This window comes from Prinia subflava, chromosome Z (assembly GCF_021018805.1).
Source record: "Prinia subflava isolate CZ2003 ecotype Zambia chromosome Z, Cam_Psub_1.2, whole genome shotgun sequence".
Classification (NCBI taxonomy): Eukaryota; Metazoa; Chordata; class Aves; order Passeriformes; family Cisticolidae; genus Prinia; species Prinia subflava.
The window spans coordinates 101,269,868-101,288,935 of NC_086283.1; the positions used below are offsets into that span (position 1 = coordinate 101,269,868).

The 19,068-nt window shown below is 46.3% G+C and overlaps 1 protein-coding gene across 3 annotated transcripts in view; it reads right to left on the reverse strand.

Annotated features, from left to right (window-relative positions):
- Nucleotides 1–4,559: 4,559 nt before the first annotated feature.
- The window catches only part of LOXHD1 (lipoxygenase homology PLAT domains 1), a 172,254-nt gene continuing 157,745 nt past the window's right edge, over nt 4,560–19,068 (reverse strand). For all 3 annotated transcript variants that reach the window (XM_063423238.1, XM_063423236.1, XM_063423237.1), the window contains 4 exons: nt 13,479–13,649; nt 10,926–11,064; nt 9,296–9,457; nt 4,560–5,310 (listed from right to left, as the gene is read on the reverse strand). In XM_063423238.1, the coding sequence (XP_063279308.1) occupies nt 4,830–5,310; nt 9,296–9,457; nt 10,926–11,064; nt 13,479–13,649 (953 nt within the window). In that variant the 3' untranslated portion in view covers nt 4,560–4,829. The remainder of the gene's footprint in view (nt 5,311–9,295; nt 9,458–10,925; nt 11,065–13,478; nt 13,650–19,068) is intronic.

Consider the following 19,068-nt stretch of genomic DNA (forward strand, 5'->3'; position numbering starts at 1 on the left):
AAGGAAAGAGGGAAACCTATTGGAAGAAAAAAACCCATACTGTTCAAACTAATACAGGTACATTTTGGGGGTATTTTCAATCCTTTTTGCTACTCCAATGGGTCACACACCCAATTTTGCATTCTGCAAAATCCATTCTGTAGGTGCTCCTGTGCTTTTATTTTCTCCGATACCAAATGGTGCCAGTCTCTGCTCCTGCCCACTCTTGATTCAGCTGCTCCTCCCGAAAAGCTGAGCCCAGTGCCCAGCTTTGACTGTGTGATTAGACTAAAGAAGCCTTGGAGACAAGTGGCTGCTGCTGATCATAGAGGCTTGGTTCCTGTGGCTGAAGGGAATGGCCAGCTCCTCCAGCATCCATCAAAAGCTGCACAAGAGAGGAACCGTGTTCACACAACACAAAGGTCTCGTTACAGGAAGGTTTTAGAAACTCAGAAAACAGAAAACAGGTTAAAAGTGGCCCGCTGGTCCAGCTGGGGAGAATCTCAGTTTCTTGCTGAGATCCTGTGATGTCCTTCAGAAGGCACTGAGAGAGATGCTGCAGATGGCAGTCGGGTTTGTTTTGGGACTGGAGCAGCAAACGAGCCCCCACAATCTGATATCAGCCCTGCTGAGCACAGTGCCTGCCTGGGGAGGAAGAGGGGCTGTGCTCATCACAGCACAACATCACGAACAGAGATGCAACATCTTTATTCACTGCCAGGACCTGCTCTCACAGCAGCTGCTCAGTGCCAGGAAGCTTAGCCCTTATCAGTGTTTTCTGGTGTCAAGATCTGCAGCTAGTTGCAGCTCAGAGCTGTACAACACCATTAATACATTTATTTTTTCTTGGTTTTTCTTTTTTTTTTCCTTTTTTCTTTTTTTAGCTCTTCTCTAGTTTAGAATGGACTTCTAGACATAAGGAAATGGCAAGAAGAATGACAAGACACTTTCTACATACAGAATATAAGATACTTCACAGGTCTTAGTCATTCCCCCTTTGTGAACCTAAGGGTCATGTATATGATGCTACCAAAAATGTTTAGCAACAATTTCATAGAGATTTGCAAATAATTCTCAGTGTCCTGCACCAAGAGGGAACTGGTCCTTCAGCATGAAACACTGCTGAGCACTCCTTGTTTATGCTTGTTTTTGTTGGCAGCACCCAAGTGCTTTAGTAAACCTAAATTTATTAAACACACAACTTCATCAGAGTCCCAAAATGGTGGAGAACACAAATACAATGGGACAGCCAGGTTTTGAAGACTCACACTGAATGCTACCAATCTTGTCCTTTGCTCTTGCTTCTTATTTAGGTTGTCATTTTAGGATGAAGGAATGTGCATTAAAATGCCACCAGTTAGGAAATAAAGTGGAAAAAAAGAAGGTAGAGGTTGGTGGTGGAGCAGGAGCTTTGTATCTGCCTGACATACCAGCTTTGGGATGCTTGGCCTCCACAGGAAAAGATTGACTAAGCCCTGCAAAATGCACAGGACTCGGAAAATATTGGCTTTTCTCCTCCCTAGATCTCCACTTGGCCAAGAATGTGTTGAATTTAGCAGCTTAATGCAAATCCAGCCGTTGGAAAAACTCCACTCTTGCCTTATTACTTCTGTAGCATTACTTGTTGTAGCAACAGAGGGATTCCCCAGAGCCAGGGTGGAGCTGAGCTTTGCACTAACGAGGGGCTTGTTTGAAGTCTTTAGTGGAAAAAAGCAGAGCTCTTTCATGCTTTGCCAAGGTTGCCTTCCTGGGAAACAGTGAGGGTGCTGACCCTCTGTCAGCAAACTCCCTTCGTTCTTTTCAGGGCAGCTTTGCCTGCAGCTTTGGTGTTGAATAAGCCTGTCCAGGGATGGCAGGTGGCCTTGATGACAACCCAGGTACCTACAAACCCACCTACACGGTGATCTGGCCACCCTGAAGATATGAATTCCTGCTTCAGATATGCCCCAACCCATGGTTCCAGCCATGGGCTGAGGCACCTGCTACCTGTGATTCCATCACCTGCTACCTGTGATTCCTCCCAGATGTGAGCACGTCTCACATGCAAGGTAAGGATTTATTTTTCCTCCTTGCCCCAGGAAGGGATGGTGCGTGGGTCAGGAGCTGCCTCACTGCTCCCCAGGGCTGGAATCAGAATCATCATGGCATCACAGAGTCATCAAGGAATCATGGAATCATCATGGGATCACAGAACGGTTTGGGCTGGAAGGGGCCTCAAAGTTCCAGTTCCCACCCCCTGCCATGGGCAGGGACACCTTCCACTGGAACAGGTTGCTCCCAACCCCATCCAACCTGGCCACAGAGGCAAGTACCAGTGCAGTGGGTTTGCCCAGTGGGTGGCAGGGGTTAAATTGATGCTCTAAATCCAGCTTCCCCCCACCCTGTACCAAGTAGGGGGTGACTGGAGCCGGCTGGAAACACTGGGATTACAGTCCTGTACTGGGACAAACTCCTATTTCACTGCAGTACACATTTGTCTAAAAAGGGACCAAACCCTGTGATAGGAGAGAGGTTTTTTTTCACAGTGCTGGTTAAACTTGGGTAGGAAAGAATGCAGGAAGATCAAAAGCCTGACCCTTATTTTGCTTCAAACACCTACTGGGGAACTGCAATGACACTGCATGAGAACTGCCAACCCAGATGCACCAGACTCCATTTGTGAGACCCCCTGGGTATCCAGGGAGCCTGAAATCTATCCCAGCAGGATCCCAGGGATGCCATCAGACCCTAGCAATCACCTGCAACCCTCCTAAGGGCTGTTCTGATCCTCCTGTGAGCTCCCAGCTCCTTGCTCAGGGCTGGGCAGCACCAGTCTGCCATGAGGAGGGAGAACACGGCCAGCAAAGGCTGCTATTATTATTCCTCTCAGTGAGTAGCTGATCACTGATGAAGTTGATTACTGGGCTCGTTTAAGCAACTTGCTCTGCTCCAAAACCATCAGTTACCATAAAGTGAATTACTCTGGGTTATTATTTGTGAGCTGGCACAGAAAGTCATAATGTAAGGTCAAGTCTCTTTGGTGGTGCCTGCTCTGGGAAACTGAAATCCAGAACTTCCCTGGAAGGGCTTTGGTGGGTCAGCAGCTTTCTAATACCTCTAAGTAATCAACAGCATTTTTAAGATGCTTCTAAATCCTGTCTCAGTACTACCAGCCTTTGCTGGGCCTCCTTTGCCAATGAGCAGTGAGGGACAGAGCAGTGGGACAATTCTGCCTCGTGGCCTGGCACAACCAGGCAAGATCCCAGCAGAAACATCATCCTCAGCCCAGGAACTGGTGGGGTGGGTGGGCTTAGTGGGTTAAGCCCACTCTTGACCCGTTTGATCCCCATTCATACAAAGCTCTGGTTTAAGACCTGTTTCTGGGGGAGGGTGTGTCCTCTCCAGGATGGGCCAGGGAGAAGGTCCTCATGGCTCAAACACCCCCCTTTCCCCTCCTAAGGATGTGTCCTGCTGCTTTTTTCCCTAGAAAGGGAGAGACAGGGCTCCACAAGCAATGATTCACCAACAGATTTTTCTGTCGGTACCTGTAGAGATGTGAGAGCCTGGGAAGAGCTCATTGACAGGAGCACTGGCCCTTACTGCCTCTGGGAAATCCCTTTTCCACCACAGAAAAAGACAAAACAGCAATCCTTATGAAAGGAAAGAAAAAAAAAATTGAAGTGAATGGCAGTTGCTCTGAAACGGAGCTGGTGTTCAGGCCATGTAGGGTAAGAGTATCCTGAGTCAGCTTTGAATATAGTTAGCACAGCTTCCTTGCTGTGGAATTGATTATCTGGAAGGTCTTTTGCACTGGCAGCTGTAACCACAGATCTCAGCTCTTGGCAGAGTTTTATCAATTCAGCCAGGGTGTAGAGTCTGCCCCAGGGGCAAACAAAAAAAAACCCCACAGGGTGGAAAACACCACCCATATCTGGCTGCTTGAGACCTGGCTGTGTGGATGCAGATGCTCCCCAAGCTCCCTATGGAAATCCTACTGTGCCCTGCTGGTTTTTGATGTGGTGCCCTCTGGAGATGTGCATGTGTGTGTATGGACATGCAGAGCTTGCAGTTGCCAAAAGTGGGAAAAAAATGGGATCAATGTTGCCCTATTTTTTCTGAATTTTTTAAAGCCTTCTACTTGTTCATAAATTGGAGTCAGTTCTTTAGTTTCTGTACAATATTAATGGTCATTTTTTCACTTTCTCACACTTTGGAACATAAACAACCTTTCTTGTTTTTGTTCACTGTCCTTTGTTTACATATTTCTAGACTGAAAATGATGTTGGTTGACAGCTGGTGTGGCCAGTGGGGTGAAGGGGTGGCAACCCCAGAAGCCAATCTGCTACCAGACCCACAAATGTATAAAAATGAAAGAAAGAAACAGGCTCAGCCTCTTTTTGGGGAGCAGCTCTGCACTGCAGACCTCCTGCCTCCGTGGTGTTATTTTGTGTGCCATTTTCACAGATCTCCAAGCTCAATTTTCTTATATAAAAGTGTCTCTTAACTTCTACACCCATCTAAGAGTGGAGGGTATCAGTGGAGCAGGTCAGTGGGTTTTCTTAGCCCTGCCAGGTTCTAGCAGAAACGTCTGAGCTGGTAAAGGTCAGTTTATTTCTCTGCTGGTTGTAGCTTTTAATCATAAGTGAGAGATAAATGAATTTATTTAATTCACAGTTTTATGTGCACTTTAAAAAAAAATCTACCAAAAGCATTACTTTTACAAAATGTTAACCCAGGAAGAACGCCTTGCCACTAAAAATCTCTCAATACAAAAGGTAGTGTATTAAAAAGTAAAACTCAGTACAAAACAGCATAATGAGGAAAAAATATGCATACTAAAGGGACAAAACCCTCCCCCAGCTGTGCCCTCCTCAATACCTAGGGAAAAGGTCCCTACAGATTAACCCATCCCCTCTGTTTTCATCCAGCCACTTCCCACAGGGGAATATGGTGGTGACACCAGTGGCCGAGTTGGTGATCTCCACCCTCTCCACCAGCCAGCCCGGGGCCAGTCCGCTGTTGTCGTGCTCGATCCGGACCTTTTTCAGCTCCCCCATGTCCAGCGTTTCCAGGTAGAACCTGTTGGTTTTGCCTCTCTCGAAGAGGTTCCTGAACTTTTGCCTCAGGGCGCGCCGCCCCGAGTCGCCGTTGAGGCCGTAGATGGTGATGAAGACGTTGGCGTCGGTGCCCGCGCCCTTCTCGAAGCCCGTCACCACGATGGTCTCGTACTTGACTGGCACCAGGCTCCGGGCCTTGCTGGCGAAGCTCTCGGTGACCTTGGCACACTCGAAGACTTTGTAGTCTCTCCTCTTGTAGCGCAGAGGGATCTTCACGTTGCACCTGAAGAAGTACCTGCCGTGGGGGAAACCGGCGTTGGCGGGTTAACAGAGCAGGTGGCTGTGGGGAAAAACCCTTTCCTGGCTCCTGGGAGGCATTTTCACAGGATCACCAGGTTGGAAGAGACCCTTAAGATCATCGAGTCCAACCCAGCCCTAACAACTCAACTAAACTGATGCCTTCAGTTTTAGCTTTCATGTATTTCAGACTCTGTGCTGCCTAGGGGTGCACGTCTGAGCTCACAGCCAGTGTCACTCAGCTCTCCTCACAGAGCAGGGAAACAAAACAAATCCTTTTCCTGCTGAGGGCCAACTTTCAGGCCCAACAGCACAATCAACGTTGGGCTGAAAGGAGGAACAAGAAAGAAGGAACCTCTCAACCTGAAGCTGTAATTGGACAATTAAACACCAATATGCAAATGGACTAAAAGTTATAAAAATGTGAGACCTCACGACCAGTCATCCATTTTGTGACCATTCTTAGTCCACGTTGGGTGTAGCCCTGGCCAGGCCCTGTCCTGCCCAAGGTGTATCCCAAAGGCCTTTCAATAAATCCCTACTTTATTCTCCAGTTCTGTCCAATCTCTGTTCCAGGTCAGCCTTCCAAGGCATCAAAACCATGGCACTGAGTACTCTTCGATTATCTCTTTTCCTGACTCAGAGGCAGGGCTCCTGAGAGCCTAAATTCTATTCTATTCTATAGAATATTCTATTCTAAAGCCTTTGTTCTATTTTTTAATTCTATTTTCAGTCTCATGAGAAGGGTGAGACGGTACAGATGTTACAGTTCACATCACCACAACCAGAAACCAAACTGTTTCCTAATTATAATACATCATAAGTGGTTTTTTTGCCTATCAGCTTTTGCCACACAATGCTGCTAATTCTTCTAAGCTAATAATGTAAAAATATCCAACATGGGTTTTGTACAATACACCTTTCATAGTTCTGTTTCTCCAAGATATCTAGTGTGTTTGCAAGATCATAATTTGAAACTTGTTTCCAGTTCCATTTCTCTCTCAACAACGTCTGTCCTATCCCATGGGCTGTCTAAGTCAGCACACCTGATCTCAAGGTTTGCACACAGATGCACAAGACTATGTGAGCCTTCTGTCAGGCTTTGAGAATTCTCCACAAATCCATTTCCCCTGACGGCCACTTGGTTGGGCAAATGTTGGAGAGTTGTAGAATTGTTTGTGTTGAGAAATCCTTCTAAGATTATTGAGTCAAACTCCTACCCCAGCACTGCCCAGGCCACCCCTGATCCATGTTCCCAAAGTGCCACATCCACAAGGCTTTTAAACCCCTCTAGGGATGGGGACTCCAACACTGCCCTGAGCACCTCTGCCAGGGGTTGGGCAGCTCCTTGGGTGAAGAAATTTTCCCTGATATCCAATCTAAACTTCCCCTGTCCCAGCCTGAGGCCGTTCCCTCTCCTCCTGTCCCTGTTCCCAGAGCCCCCCGGCTGTCCCCTCCTGTCAGGAGCTGTGCAGAGCCACAGGGTCCCCCCTGAGCCTCCTTTTCTCCAGGCTGAGCCCCTTCCCAGCTCCCTCAGCCTCTCCTGGGGCTCCAGCCCCTTCCCAGCTCCGTTCCTGCCCTGGACACGCTCCAGCCCCTCAGGGTCTCTCTTGTCCCCAGCACTGGAGGTGCCCCAGCAGTGCCAGCACAGGGGACAGGCCCTGCCCTGGGGCTGTGGCCACGTTGTTGGTACAAACATGGAGCCAGCAAATTAGGGAGTGTTCATCCTTCTAAATTACCAACTATTAATGCTGCTTCAGCATTTTTCTCCTCTGTGTACTAGAACTTGAATATTTCTCTAGAAAGAGAGCCACGATGGAACTTTGCAACTGGAAAAATCCAACCTCTCCCCACACAGCTACAGAGACACTGCACATGGGAAGGAGCTGTGTGGCTCTTGTCACCCCCTTAGCCAGGCACGTCCAGTTCCAGACCCACCAAGGCAGGACATGCAGCCAGACCCAGGGCTAAGGCAGGAAAAAGTAATAACAAAAGGAGCAGGAAAGGTGGAGGAGACTTAAATCTTCTCTTTCCTTTTTAGATCACCCTTAGCAGGGGAAAAAAACCAGTCAGAGCACAGAAGTGATTGGTACCAGATGCTGGCAGCCCTTGTCTCTGCAGTGCTGTCTCTGGTGATGTGCAGGGAACACCGAGCACATCTATAAATTACCTTGTAGCTGGCACTCAGCCAGGGGTTTTTATTGATGTATTTCATTTCCAATGATGCAGATCAGTTCCAAATGAGCTTTCCCCCCCTTCCCCCACCTTCACTGAACTGCAGCAATTCCTCCTGAATGGAGTTGACTGGATTGCAGTGTGAGTGTGTGTGTAAAATAAACACCTGGAGGAAGGGCTGCTGTGACTCCAGCTGTATGGTGTTTCTTAAGCTCTTCCTACACTCTTGGCATCTTCTGCAGCCAAAGAGGAGCACTCATTCCCTGGAAAGAGGCTTTGTAGATGAGAAGTTCCAGGGGGAACAAAATTTTAGGCTCAGGGACAGAAAAACTGCATGAGAGTGTGATGGAAAGGATGCCCAATGCTGCAGATGGATTTCCTCAGCTATGTAATATCTCATGGTCTGGAAGTAAAATGGTGCATGCCAATCTTCACAAATGGCAAAAAGAAAAAAGATTACCTTTGTAGCTCTGGAATGTGCAAGGAAAATCTTTAAATACGATCTTTTTACACACTAAGAAGTACCATCAGAAGGAAAAATCCCTGTATAATTCAAAACTACTACTGCCAACAATCTCATAACTCTTTTAATTTGGTCTTTGGCTTGTCTGGGTAGGTTTTTTGATATTTGGGGTGGGTAATACCTTAAGTGAGAACTAGTTCTTGTGGTGCAAACTCTCCAGTTGCTCATGTGAGCAACAACCACCACTGTAAAGTGCTGCATCTGCAGAGCTGGAGCCTTGCTCCAGTGCAAGGACAGACTGCAGGCTTTACCTTCTGACTGCCCTCTTTCATTTAAAGCAATCTTTAAAAAGTGTGATTTTATGAGGAAAGCCTTTGGCCCCTTCACAGCACGCTGTCTCAGCAGTTTCAGCATGCTCCCAGTGAGTTCAGTGCACGGAGCTGATTGCACAGCTGGACTGCCAGGGTTCCAGGCTTTTCCCCACCAGGAGAAAAGAACATGTTTTAGTATGCAATTGACTGAGTTTTCATTCAGCAAATATTACTAAGGCTCTTCAGCTGGCTGATTAATTTGCTAGGAGAGACTCTTAGCTTCTAAAAAAAAAACACCCCACCACTTCAAGGATTTCTTCTTAAACACTCAATTGTCTCAGCTGGAACAAACTCCTTGTAGTTAAATTCTTTAGCAGCAATGGAAATATCATGGAGAAGAGAAGAAATCCACAATGAACCTTGTGGATTGTTTTACTAAAGTGCAGTTTTTTCTGGAAATAGGTGATCTCCTGTTCCCTGTGGAATCTGCTCCCCTTCCAAAGATGGGACTCAGATCAAAGTGTGTGTGAGACCTGGCCATGCTCAGGGCTCTTCAGGTATGCTTGAGCTGCATGATTGCAACCTTCCCTGTCACGTGTGGCCTTTTGGAGCAGACCGGGAGGATCTCTTATCCCAGCTGGTCTGAATCAGAGGCTCAGGTTTTGTCTCACTCTCATTTCTAGCAACTCTTTCACAAGGCCAGTCCGTGCAGAGTATCCTACAAACTCCTTGAATTTCAGCCTGTTTTTCATAAGGTAGGAGACCAATTCCTCCTGGCTGTGAGATTCACCCCAGCCAGCTTGTTCGTAAAGCTGCCTGCACATGCAAATATCCTCTCTAACAACTCAGAAATTGTGCAGGTAAGTCAGACAAGGACATTCTGGACCTGACACACCAAACTACATAACAGGAAATAAGACTTTCTGTTAATTCTTCAGCCTGAGTTGCTTCAGGAGGATCTGAAGGGTGTGCAGGGCTGCTCAGCTCCCCCACACCCTCCCAGGGCAGCTCCTTGCAGATGAGAAGGCACTTACTTGTTGCAAAGCTCCATCTCTGTCACGATAATCTCCTGGACGTGCCAGAAGACATCAGCTTTTGCAGATGACTTCTTCCCATCTTTTGGGCAGTGACCAACACAGATGGCTGCAATATCACCCACGTTCTTTGAAGAAAACTGGAATGTGTCTGTTGCTCCCCTACAGGAAACAGGGAGCAGTTTCAGCATCCTGGAGGCTGCCAGGGACTTGCCTCATATGGACATTAAGTAATTTGCATATGGCTATGGAAGATAGAAGATAAGCCTTCATTTACAGTCATTTGATTTAACCTACAATCATCCAACACAAAGTATAATTTCCATATTTAAATTTAGTATTTTCCCTGATTAGGGGTGACACTTGAAATTGTTGCCACTAGGACTTTCTAGGATAAACTTGAGCTGTTCCACATACAAAATCAATTTGCCTCATTATAGATAAAGCTAAAGAATGACTAATTTCCCCTCCAGCACTTATTCATTCATTCTTGACAGATACTGTATCTGTTACACATCTACCCACCATAGCTGTTATAAATTTACTGGTTGAGCCACCCTTCCTGAAGCTTGGATTGGAAATAGTTCAGAGAAACAATTAAATCACAGAATCTCAGAATGATTTGGGTTGGAAAGGATCCTAAAGATCATCTAATTCCAAACCTGCCATGGGCAGGCATGATAAGTTTCTGTCAAGGTGCTGACTGGATCCCTGTTGTGTTCTCTGAATATCTGTTGGGTTTATTTCCTTGACTGGCCCTTGGTCCCTCCAAGGACAGACTGTGTCTAATAAAGTGGTGTCTAACTCCTCCATAGGCACCATCAGCTCCAGAAGCTCCTCCTGATCTTTCATGTGAAGTCTCAGACAGTCATATTACATTCCACATAAGCCAAAATTTCACCTTCCTTTACCAGAAAAAAAAACCCCAAAACCTTTCCTCCATGCAAAGCAACAGAGCATCAGCAGCACCCATGACTTTGCAAGGTCCCCATCTCCTAAGGGTGTGCTGTGCCCTTAAACAAGCAGAAAGCCCTGCTCACACCTGGAGCACTTTGGTCCCACGTGGGAGAAGGGATCTGCCCAGGTTCCCTGGGTGTGCCTCCAGCAGGAGGCTGATTCCTGCCTTTCCTCACCGACAGTGATCTCGCAGCCTTAGCCCCCAGATCCGTCTGCAAAGTCAAATCTGAGCAGCTCTGACAACATCTAGCCTCCAACTATTATTGCTTTCTGTCTGATTCCCACTGCCAGCGAGATGCTGTAAAAGCAGCTAAAACCACCTCCAGCTTCATTCTCCTCCTCCCAGCTCAAAAACCTCCCAGCCTCTCTGGGGGCTTGCCAGGAGCCTCTTTGTATGCACTGATAAAAAGGACACACACACACATGCAACATCTGCATTTCCCTTCACTAAATGCCTTTTTCATGTCCTTCTAAAACCTGCTCTGTGACTGCCCACCAGAAACTCATTGATATCTTCCCTGCAATCCAAGTGGGAAGCCAAAATCCAGCTTTTTGGAAGGGGGATGAGAAGCAGTGTGGCACAGGCACAGCTCCCTATGGCAAGAAGAGATGGCATTTGTGGAGGACACACAACGGGTGGGGGGCTCCTGTGGCCCACCATCCTGTTTTCTACCTTTCAAATCTCCTTTTCTTGGAAGAGTTCTCCATGAGGAACTCCTTTGAGCGGCCCATCTTCCCTTCCAGGATGATCCAGATGTTTTCCTTTGTATCTGCATCCTCTCTGTCGCTGGTTACTGTGACAATCTCGTAGGCTTTAAAGCATAATTAACAAACACGTTAAACAGAAAAGGAGGAGCAGATGGCCTGCAAGATCTCTTCATTTGGCTGTCACTTTGCTTAAAAACCCCTTTCCTAATATTTATCACAGCCTACAAGACAGCAAGCATTTGCAAAATAAGGGTGGAAACACACTGAAATCTGTGGGACTTCTGACTTCTAAGTGCTTTGGGAGAGAATACACGAAAAATATGAGTCCTGTTCAATTGGGTAGCAAGAATAGATGGAGTTATTCTTAGAATCATAGAATATTCTGTGTTGGAGGAACCCACAAGGATAATTGAGGTCCATCTTGAACAAGCTGTGTCCAGCTCCATGCCGTGCTAAGCACTTCATCTGAAAGACAGCCCCAGTCCTCCATATTTTCTTTTTTTTGTAATTCTTTTTTTCTTTGTGCCACTGTTCCTAGCAGAGTGAGGGTGTCCATGTGCCCAGCAGCATGTGCTCAGATGCTGTGGTGGTCTGTAAGTACCCAAAATGGCCCTCACAGGGCTGATTTTTTTTCAAGGCAGAGCACAATCTGTTGGGGGTTAGATTTGGGGTTTTTTTCTTCTCACAGAATTTTTTCCCATAAGTTTCCAAGAAGCCTTAATGACTACTTAGTCAGAACAAAAAGGGGTACTTGAGGGATATGGCAGCACGAGGCCACACCTATTGTTTCTGAGTCCCTGGGAGTGTCCCTCAGAGGGGAGAGAGGATGAGCTTTGGGAAAGGCAAAAAGACAGATCTGGGGGAGGGGGAGGCACTCTTGCTCTCAGCGCCGAGGAGGACAGTCAGGCTGCCCTCTGCCTCTGCCTTGTCCTAAGAAATCTATCGTCATCTGCTGTGTACCCGGGAATCCTGAACTCGCTTTCTTCAGCCTCTCCCCCCCACTGCCGCTGCTTCTTCAGAGCTTTAAAGTTCCACTGCTGCTCTGTAGCCCTGCACTGCCCAGCCCTGCCGGGACATCCCTGCTGCTCCAGCTGCCAGCGCAGAGCTCCTCATTTCATCCACCAGCCCGGGACTTTTCCTTCCTTCCAGCTCGGCCTCTCAGAGCCCTGCAAGAGCACCCAGATCAAACTGCTCTGGGCTTTTGTAAAAGAAAGCCCTCAAGGTTCTTAGTTCTGTTTATTATTAATACTGTAGTTGTTGTTTGTTTGTCGTTTTGTCATATATACTAGTAAAGAACTGTTATTCCTACCCCCATACCTCTGCCTGAAAGCTCCTTTAATTTTTTTTTAATCAAAATAATTTAGAGAGAGAAGATTTGAATTCTCCATCTCTAGGGAAGTCCTGCCCCTTCCTAACAGATATCTGTCTTTCAAACCAAGACACAATCACAGCGAAGTGATGTGATTATTGTCTCTCCAGGCTTCTCCTGAAGAAGAGCACTGGTGCAGTAGTTCTTCAGATGGACTCTGCACATCATCAGTGTGGTTAAGTAACTCTTGTTGGCTGAATCCCCCACCACATCAGACACCAGTGTAATTACCTTGGGCCCAATGGGATTACCCAGAGCAGATCCAGGGCCATGGGCTGTTAAGCTCAGCTGTCATGTTCACCTGGGACACTTAAGCTCACAGCCCAGAACCAGCTAAGGAGGAAGCTGGAGCAATGTTACCAAGCTTTAAGGACTGAACTTATTTTCCACCTCAAAGACTCAAGCACATTACTTCTAATGAGATCACATCCATGTGTTCTCACGGCTTACTGATGGGCTGAACCACTGCAGATGGGCCCCTCTGAGGTTTCAACCCAGAATGAGATATTTTTCCTCCTCACAGATGCTGTTTTGTTTCTTTCTCATAGCAGAACTGCACTATTGAAGTGTGCATGAAATAAGCCCTGAAGTCTGCATGAGAACCTCCAGCTTGCAGGAGATGTGGTCCTGTGACCTCTGAGGTTGTAGGAAAGCACCTCCCACATCCACGTGGGCAGCTCTGTATAAGGAAAGAAGTTTCAGTTTGCCTCTAGACATAGTAGGAACTTCAGCTAGAACTTTCCTTGCCTTTTTCAAGACAATTGGCTCAGAGACAAGACAGATGCACCTACTGGACTTTCTCGATGCTCTTCAAAACCTGTCCCTGCTACTATTAATTGGCAGTTTGCCAATTAAGCCCTCCTCAATCATTAAGTAGATAAGTGAAAGAACAAAGGTGTTCAGTAGCGTTCTCAAGGTGTTGTAACAAGTATGTAGACTCATTCTTTATACTGTGTGCAGCTTTGTTATTTATTTTTGCATTATTTTCTTTCTTTCATTAAAACCTTTCTGCTTTTTCAAGACATACTCGACCATGCCGTCTTGCTAAATTCTTTAAGCCATTTTTCTGAAAGGGCTGGACCCTCAGAGGTATTGGGAGCCCCAATATGAGGGGCCTCAGGAGATGGCACAAGAGCACTCCCAACTCACCAGTCCTCTCCTTCAGTTCCAGGATGTCGTTGTTGGCACAGGCCAGTTCCCTGATGAGCTGCCCGTCGTCCTCACCTTTGGCCAGCCAGCGATCACACTGGAAGCGAAACGTCTTGTCCATGGCAGAGTCCATCACATCAATATATTCCAAGTGCCAGCCAGGGGCAATCCCTAGTAAAAAAAAAAAGGGGTTTGTATGTTTGCACACAGGAGGTGAGGTGCCTTTCCTTGGTGTCTTGTGTTGAAAAACGTAACCAAAAAATGCGTATTCTATTTTCATCTGTTGAAACCCATTGGGAGATATTGTTCTTCTCTCTTGCTCCATCCATCGTCCCCCAGCACCCATCCACCTCCCAGGGATATCTCCTGTGAATGGGCCATTGAAGGCCTCTCACAGGACTGATAACATCACCTCATCCCATTGGGAGATGCTCCACCCAGCGGGAGGAGACAAAGCCTTTCCACCACCATAAAACCTGCAATCCCAAACACTAATTCAGCTGGTTTTCTACTGAATCCTTGGAGGAACTGGACCCATCTCGCCAGCACTGGACCCTTTTCTTTTCTCTGCAAAATCATCTCTACTCTGCAGAACAATATTTGTCACTCCAGGAGGACTTATCTAGACTGCTTCCAACCCTGACCAACAGGGTATCAGGTCATATCTCTGACTCTGTCAGGGTTTTTGTTTATTCGCTTTGTTGTTTGTCTTTTGTACTACTACATTTGTATTTTTTTTAATATTCCTTGTAAACAATTGTTATTCCTATTCCTATATTTTTGCCTGAAAGCTCCTAATTGCAAAATTGTAATAATATGGAGGGAAGGGGGTTTTTTACATTCTCCATTCCAAGGGAAACTCCAGTTTTTCCCTGACAGATACCTGTCTGTCCAAACCAAGACACTTGGTAGCTCCACGTTGTTGCTATAAATCATAGAATCAATGGTTCAGGTTGGAACCTTTAAAGATCAACTCTCCTACCTAGGCACTATCCCAGGTTGGTCCAAGCCCTGTCCAACTTGGCCTTGGACACTTCCAGGGATGGGGCAGCCACAGCTGCTCTGGGCAATCTGTGCCAGAGCCTCACCACCCTCATTCTAAAAAAAAAATTCTTCCTTTATATATCTAAACTAAATTGACACTCTTCTAGTTTTAAACCACCCCCATTACCCTGTTGCAGCAGGCCCTGGCTAAAACCTTGGTCCCCATCTTTCTTACAAGCACTAAGGCAGGGGCTCTAAGATGTCCTCTTTGGATTTCAAGTCAGAATGTAAAGTACAACTTCCTCTTTTGGCCCTGCCAGCCAGCACATGCAAGGAAACTACCCATCCTTGCCAAGCAGTGAGGGAAATTCATGAGTGCTGGGATGGGGTGTGAAAACAGGACAGAGGGAAGTGATGGATGTTCCAGCACAGATGACCAAACCACTCTGCATTTCCCTTGGGGCTTTCTGAGGAGCCAAAGCACCTTTTTAGCTTGCTACTTTGCTTGTTCATTTTGTTCCCCATTGCAAAAGCAGCTAGAAAATGAAGAAAACAGCATCTGAAGATGTTTTCCTGATTTCTTTGTTAAAATCGCAGGAGCACTTGTTGACCTCGGTGGGGACGGGAGGTTCTGACAGTTTTGCTTTCAAGTCCTGCTATTAGTCAGACAAAAAAATGTTATGTTCATGATGAGACATCTCTGCTCACTTATTAGGTACATTCTGGAGAGATTAAAACAGCTCTTCCAGGAATTCACTGCCGTGTGCCTATTTTCTTCATCTGCAAAAATTAATCCTCATTATCCTTGAATAGAAAATGATGGCACATTTTTGAGTTATGTCAACAAGTTGCCCTTCTCCTGTGGACTGTGAGCCTCCAAACCATGTGCTGGCAGCTCTGTAACAGCCTCACATTCATTGCTGTTTGTACTTTGGCTTCCTGAACTTTCTCCAAGTTAGGAAATTCAACTGTGCACTACCCAGCACAGACCCCAACCAACACCACCATTCACCCTTAAATTTCAGGGGCACAGAGCTGCAAAGTTATTGTGCCTGGAAGGGTCATCTGCAGAACATCTTGCTTAGAGCAAACAGCAGTTTCCTCAGGGCTGTGTTTGGCCTGGTTTTTAATGTCTCCAAGGATGGAGATTCCACAATCTCTCTGGGTGACCTGTGCCAGAGTTTGATTACCCACGTGGAGAGAAAAAGCTTTCTTTCCTTATTTTAAATGGAATTTCCTGTGTTTCAGTTTGAGCGTATTCATTCTTGTCCTGTCACTGGACACTGGTGAGAAGGGTTTGGTTCCATCTGCTTTAATTTTACAGGTTGCCCAGAGCAGCTGTGGCTGTCCCTGGATCCCTGGCAGTGTCCAAGGCCAGGCTGGACAGGGCTGGGAGCACCCTGGGATAGTGGAACATGTCTCTGCCCATGGCAGGGGTTGGAACACAATTGTCTTTAAGGTTTCTTTTAACCTGAACCATTCTGTGATTCTATAGTTCTGTGAAGTTTTCCAGGGCTCCCACTGTGATTTAACTGGAGCAACTTGCTCTTTGGGGCTGTTTTGGAAATTTATTCTACACATGTTGGCAGTGTCAGCTGTTAATCTTTTGGTAGGATCTTTTCCATTTAAGTTCAATGAACATCTCTGCAGGATATTCAGGAGGCTGCTCTGCTTCCATCAAAACTTCAGTGACAGTACAGCATGAAAGAAAGAAAACATGCCTTCCTTCTGCAGTGAGAGATGTCAATGCCTGCAGACCGGGATGGAATAAATTGTTGATCTCAGCCCGGCTGCCAGCAGTGAACAGGATGATGGGGTCAGGATCAGGGCTAAGCAGCAGTACCAGAATAGAGACTGGGTGAGATCCTCCTCCCTCTTCTCCAGCCTGGTGCCAGCAGCCACACTCACCAAAAAGCTACAACAAAAATCCTGCTCTTTCATCAGAGGCAGAGATGGGACAGACCTGACTTTCCTGCAGATGTTGGAGTTGAGGACAATGCCAGCTCCTCCCCACAAAGATGCTTTTATCAGCTCTGGGCTATTTAAAGAGCAAGTGCTGAGCTCTGTCAGGGATCAACACTGAAAAGCAAATGCCAACAAGTATGTCCCTTACAGCACAGGGGTACATAAATCAAGGAGCTGGATGGACAGTCTTAGAACATAAAGCATCCTAAACCCCATCCTTTGCCCCTAGACATCCTCCTGTCTGCTTTAAAGAAAAAACACATCTGTTCTCTCTCACTGGAAATTGCCTTTTTCTTATTTTCATTCCTGATTGTTAGTGACTTAGATTATAAGATCTGTGCAAGGATCCCTAAATGCTTTTCATTTCTAGGAGAAATAGCTGTACTGGATATGTCCATAGCAGCATATCTGCCCACCTTATCCATGTCCCATGATGCCAGAAATGGTGTCACATCAAGGGTTTAATTGCCACAGCATTAAACACCATTTAAAAGCTAATATGGAAATGGAAGTCTTGGTTCATGTCTGAAAAATGCATCCTGCTCTACCAGAAAAGGTATTGTTTTTCTTTTGTTTCACAGTAGGAAAGTATAGATAAAATTCCTTTTTGTATTGGTATGGAAAAGAAAAGGGAAAGGCCAGTGATGCACAGGGTTTAAATGTGAGATTTTCCCTCTGTTGGGCTGGCTCTGTGTGCTAGGCATCACGTCAGCAGAAGAAGAACAACTCGTATTTGCAGAGCTGCTTTCCAGGTCATGAAATCCTGGTTTCAGGCTATTATCTCGTTTACCCCTTGTGTTCCTCTGTGATTTTTCCAATGGGCTCAGAGACTTTACAGCACATAAGCAGTGATAGGAAAGGAAAGTCCTGCTCCAGAATCACCAAATCCTCAGCCTGCGGTGGTTTATAGAGCAGCATAAGTGAAAGAGGAAGAGGAGCCAGAAAGGTGATGTGAATATAGAAGGGTGAAAGGACTTTCCCAGATCCTGACCACTGCTCACACAGCCTGCCTGCAAGGAGAAACTGAAGGATCTCTGCAGCAATGGCTCATCAGCCTTTCCTCTGGACACTGTCCCTGCCTCTGATCCACTCTGAGAGCCAAAGCTGCACCATTACTCAGCTTTGGGTGATGGAGAAAAACCAGGACTGACCTGCTTGTATCCTCTTGGCACCTCAAGCAACAGTGCCAGCAGAACAAGGGCTCAGGAAAACATCAGCTGCACAAATTTCTGCTGTGACCACAGTACAAACCAGAACTACTTTGCCTCCATTAATGCTTTGGGGCAGAAGGGAAGGAATAGGAGATATCTGAGTAGTTCCTGCCCAGTTATTCAACTCTTGGTCTTTAAAATAATTTGGCAAGCACTGTGTCTTTGTGAAAGGTCCCCTACCACCAAAGCAAGTGTTCAACATTTGTAACAAAAGGTATTTCACCCCAGGCCTCATTTTGCAGCCATTGAAATCCCCAGCAACAAACCTGCCTTAATAAAACCCATGGCAATACCACATAGGCTCCTTAATGGTCTGCAGCTGGAAGTGACATTTTCAATAGCATGCAAAACATTTCAAATGTAATTAGAGGAAGAGAAGAGCTTTGGGGAAAAAAAGAATCACTTTGCTTGCTTGACTCTGTATAATTTAGTGTGATGTAGGGAAATGTATTCTGCAAATGTCCTTATCCAAAAGAACAGTTATTTATCCCATTTATCCTCTCTCCTAAAAGGATCCAAGCTGACCAGTGGGTGATACTGGGCAAGGACCCTTGTGTAGACCTGAAGGGCCCTCACAGAACCTTCTTCCCTTTTCCCCAGGTGATGCTGGAAGTCTGTGCTTTCCTGACATCAGACAGGTTGGATTGTGAGCTCCTTGTCACCCGTTTCTGCAGTGATTAGCACAATTGAGCCTGACTGTAGAAGCGGTAGATGAAACACAGATAATGACATTACTGCTTCATTTAACTAAAACCCCAGCCTGCAGCACCAGAAGCTTCCTTTGTCTCTCTCAGGAACAGCCACGACTTGCCTGCACTCACCCCTAAAATATTAAGCCATCCTGACACCTGCAGAAAAATGGGAGGACGGAAGAAAAAAAATGGGGTGAAACAAGTGTGGTGGGTTCACTGCTCATCAGACACCTTGTCCTTGACCTTGCTGTAGTGAACATTGACTATTCCTTGCAAAGAAAGAGCTGGTGGCATCAAATCTGCTGGCAGAACCACACCCTTGCTTGGACACACACGTCCATGGAAGCCTCTGCTTTTTGCAGCCATATTCACTGGCTATCCTCTCTATCCCTCATCTTCCTGTAGCATATCTCTTCTGCTTTGGTTTTGCAAGCAGCTGATGTCTGATCAAGGATAATAGTAGTCATTACTGGTGCTTATGTTTCCACAGGAGTAAAAAAATCCCACCTGCTAGGGACATTGACTGCTCAAGGGCCAGTGAAGGATTGCTGCTGTCAGGCTGTTCACAACCACCAACCAGAGCTGCTCGGCCCCTTTACTGCATTTAAAAATTTATTTATTTAAAAAAAATGCACGTTTTTCTGAGCCATGAAGTAACAACCGTAGCACAGACAGCCTATCAGCCTTGCATCCTCTGACATTTTTTTTTTGTACCCTGCCTGGTTAGGTGAGCATCCA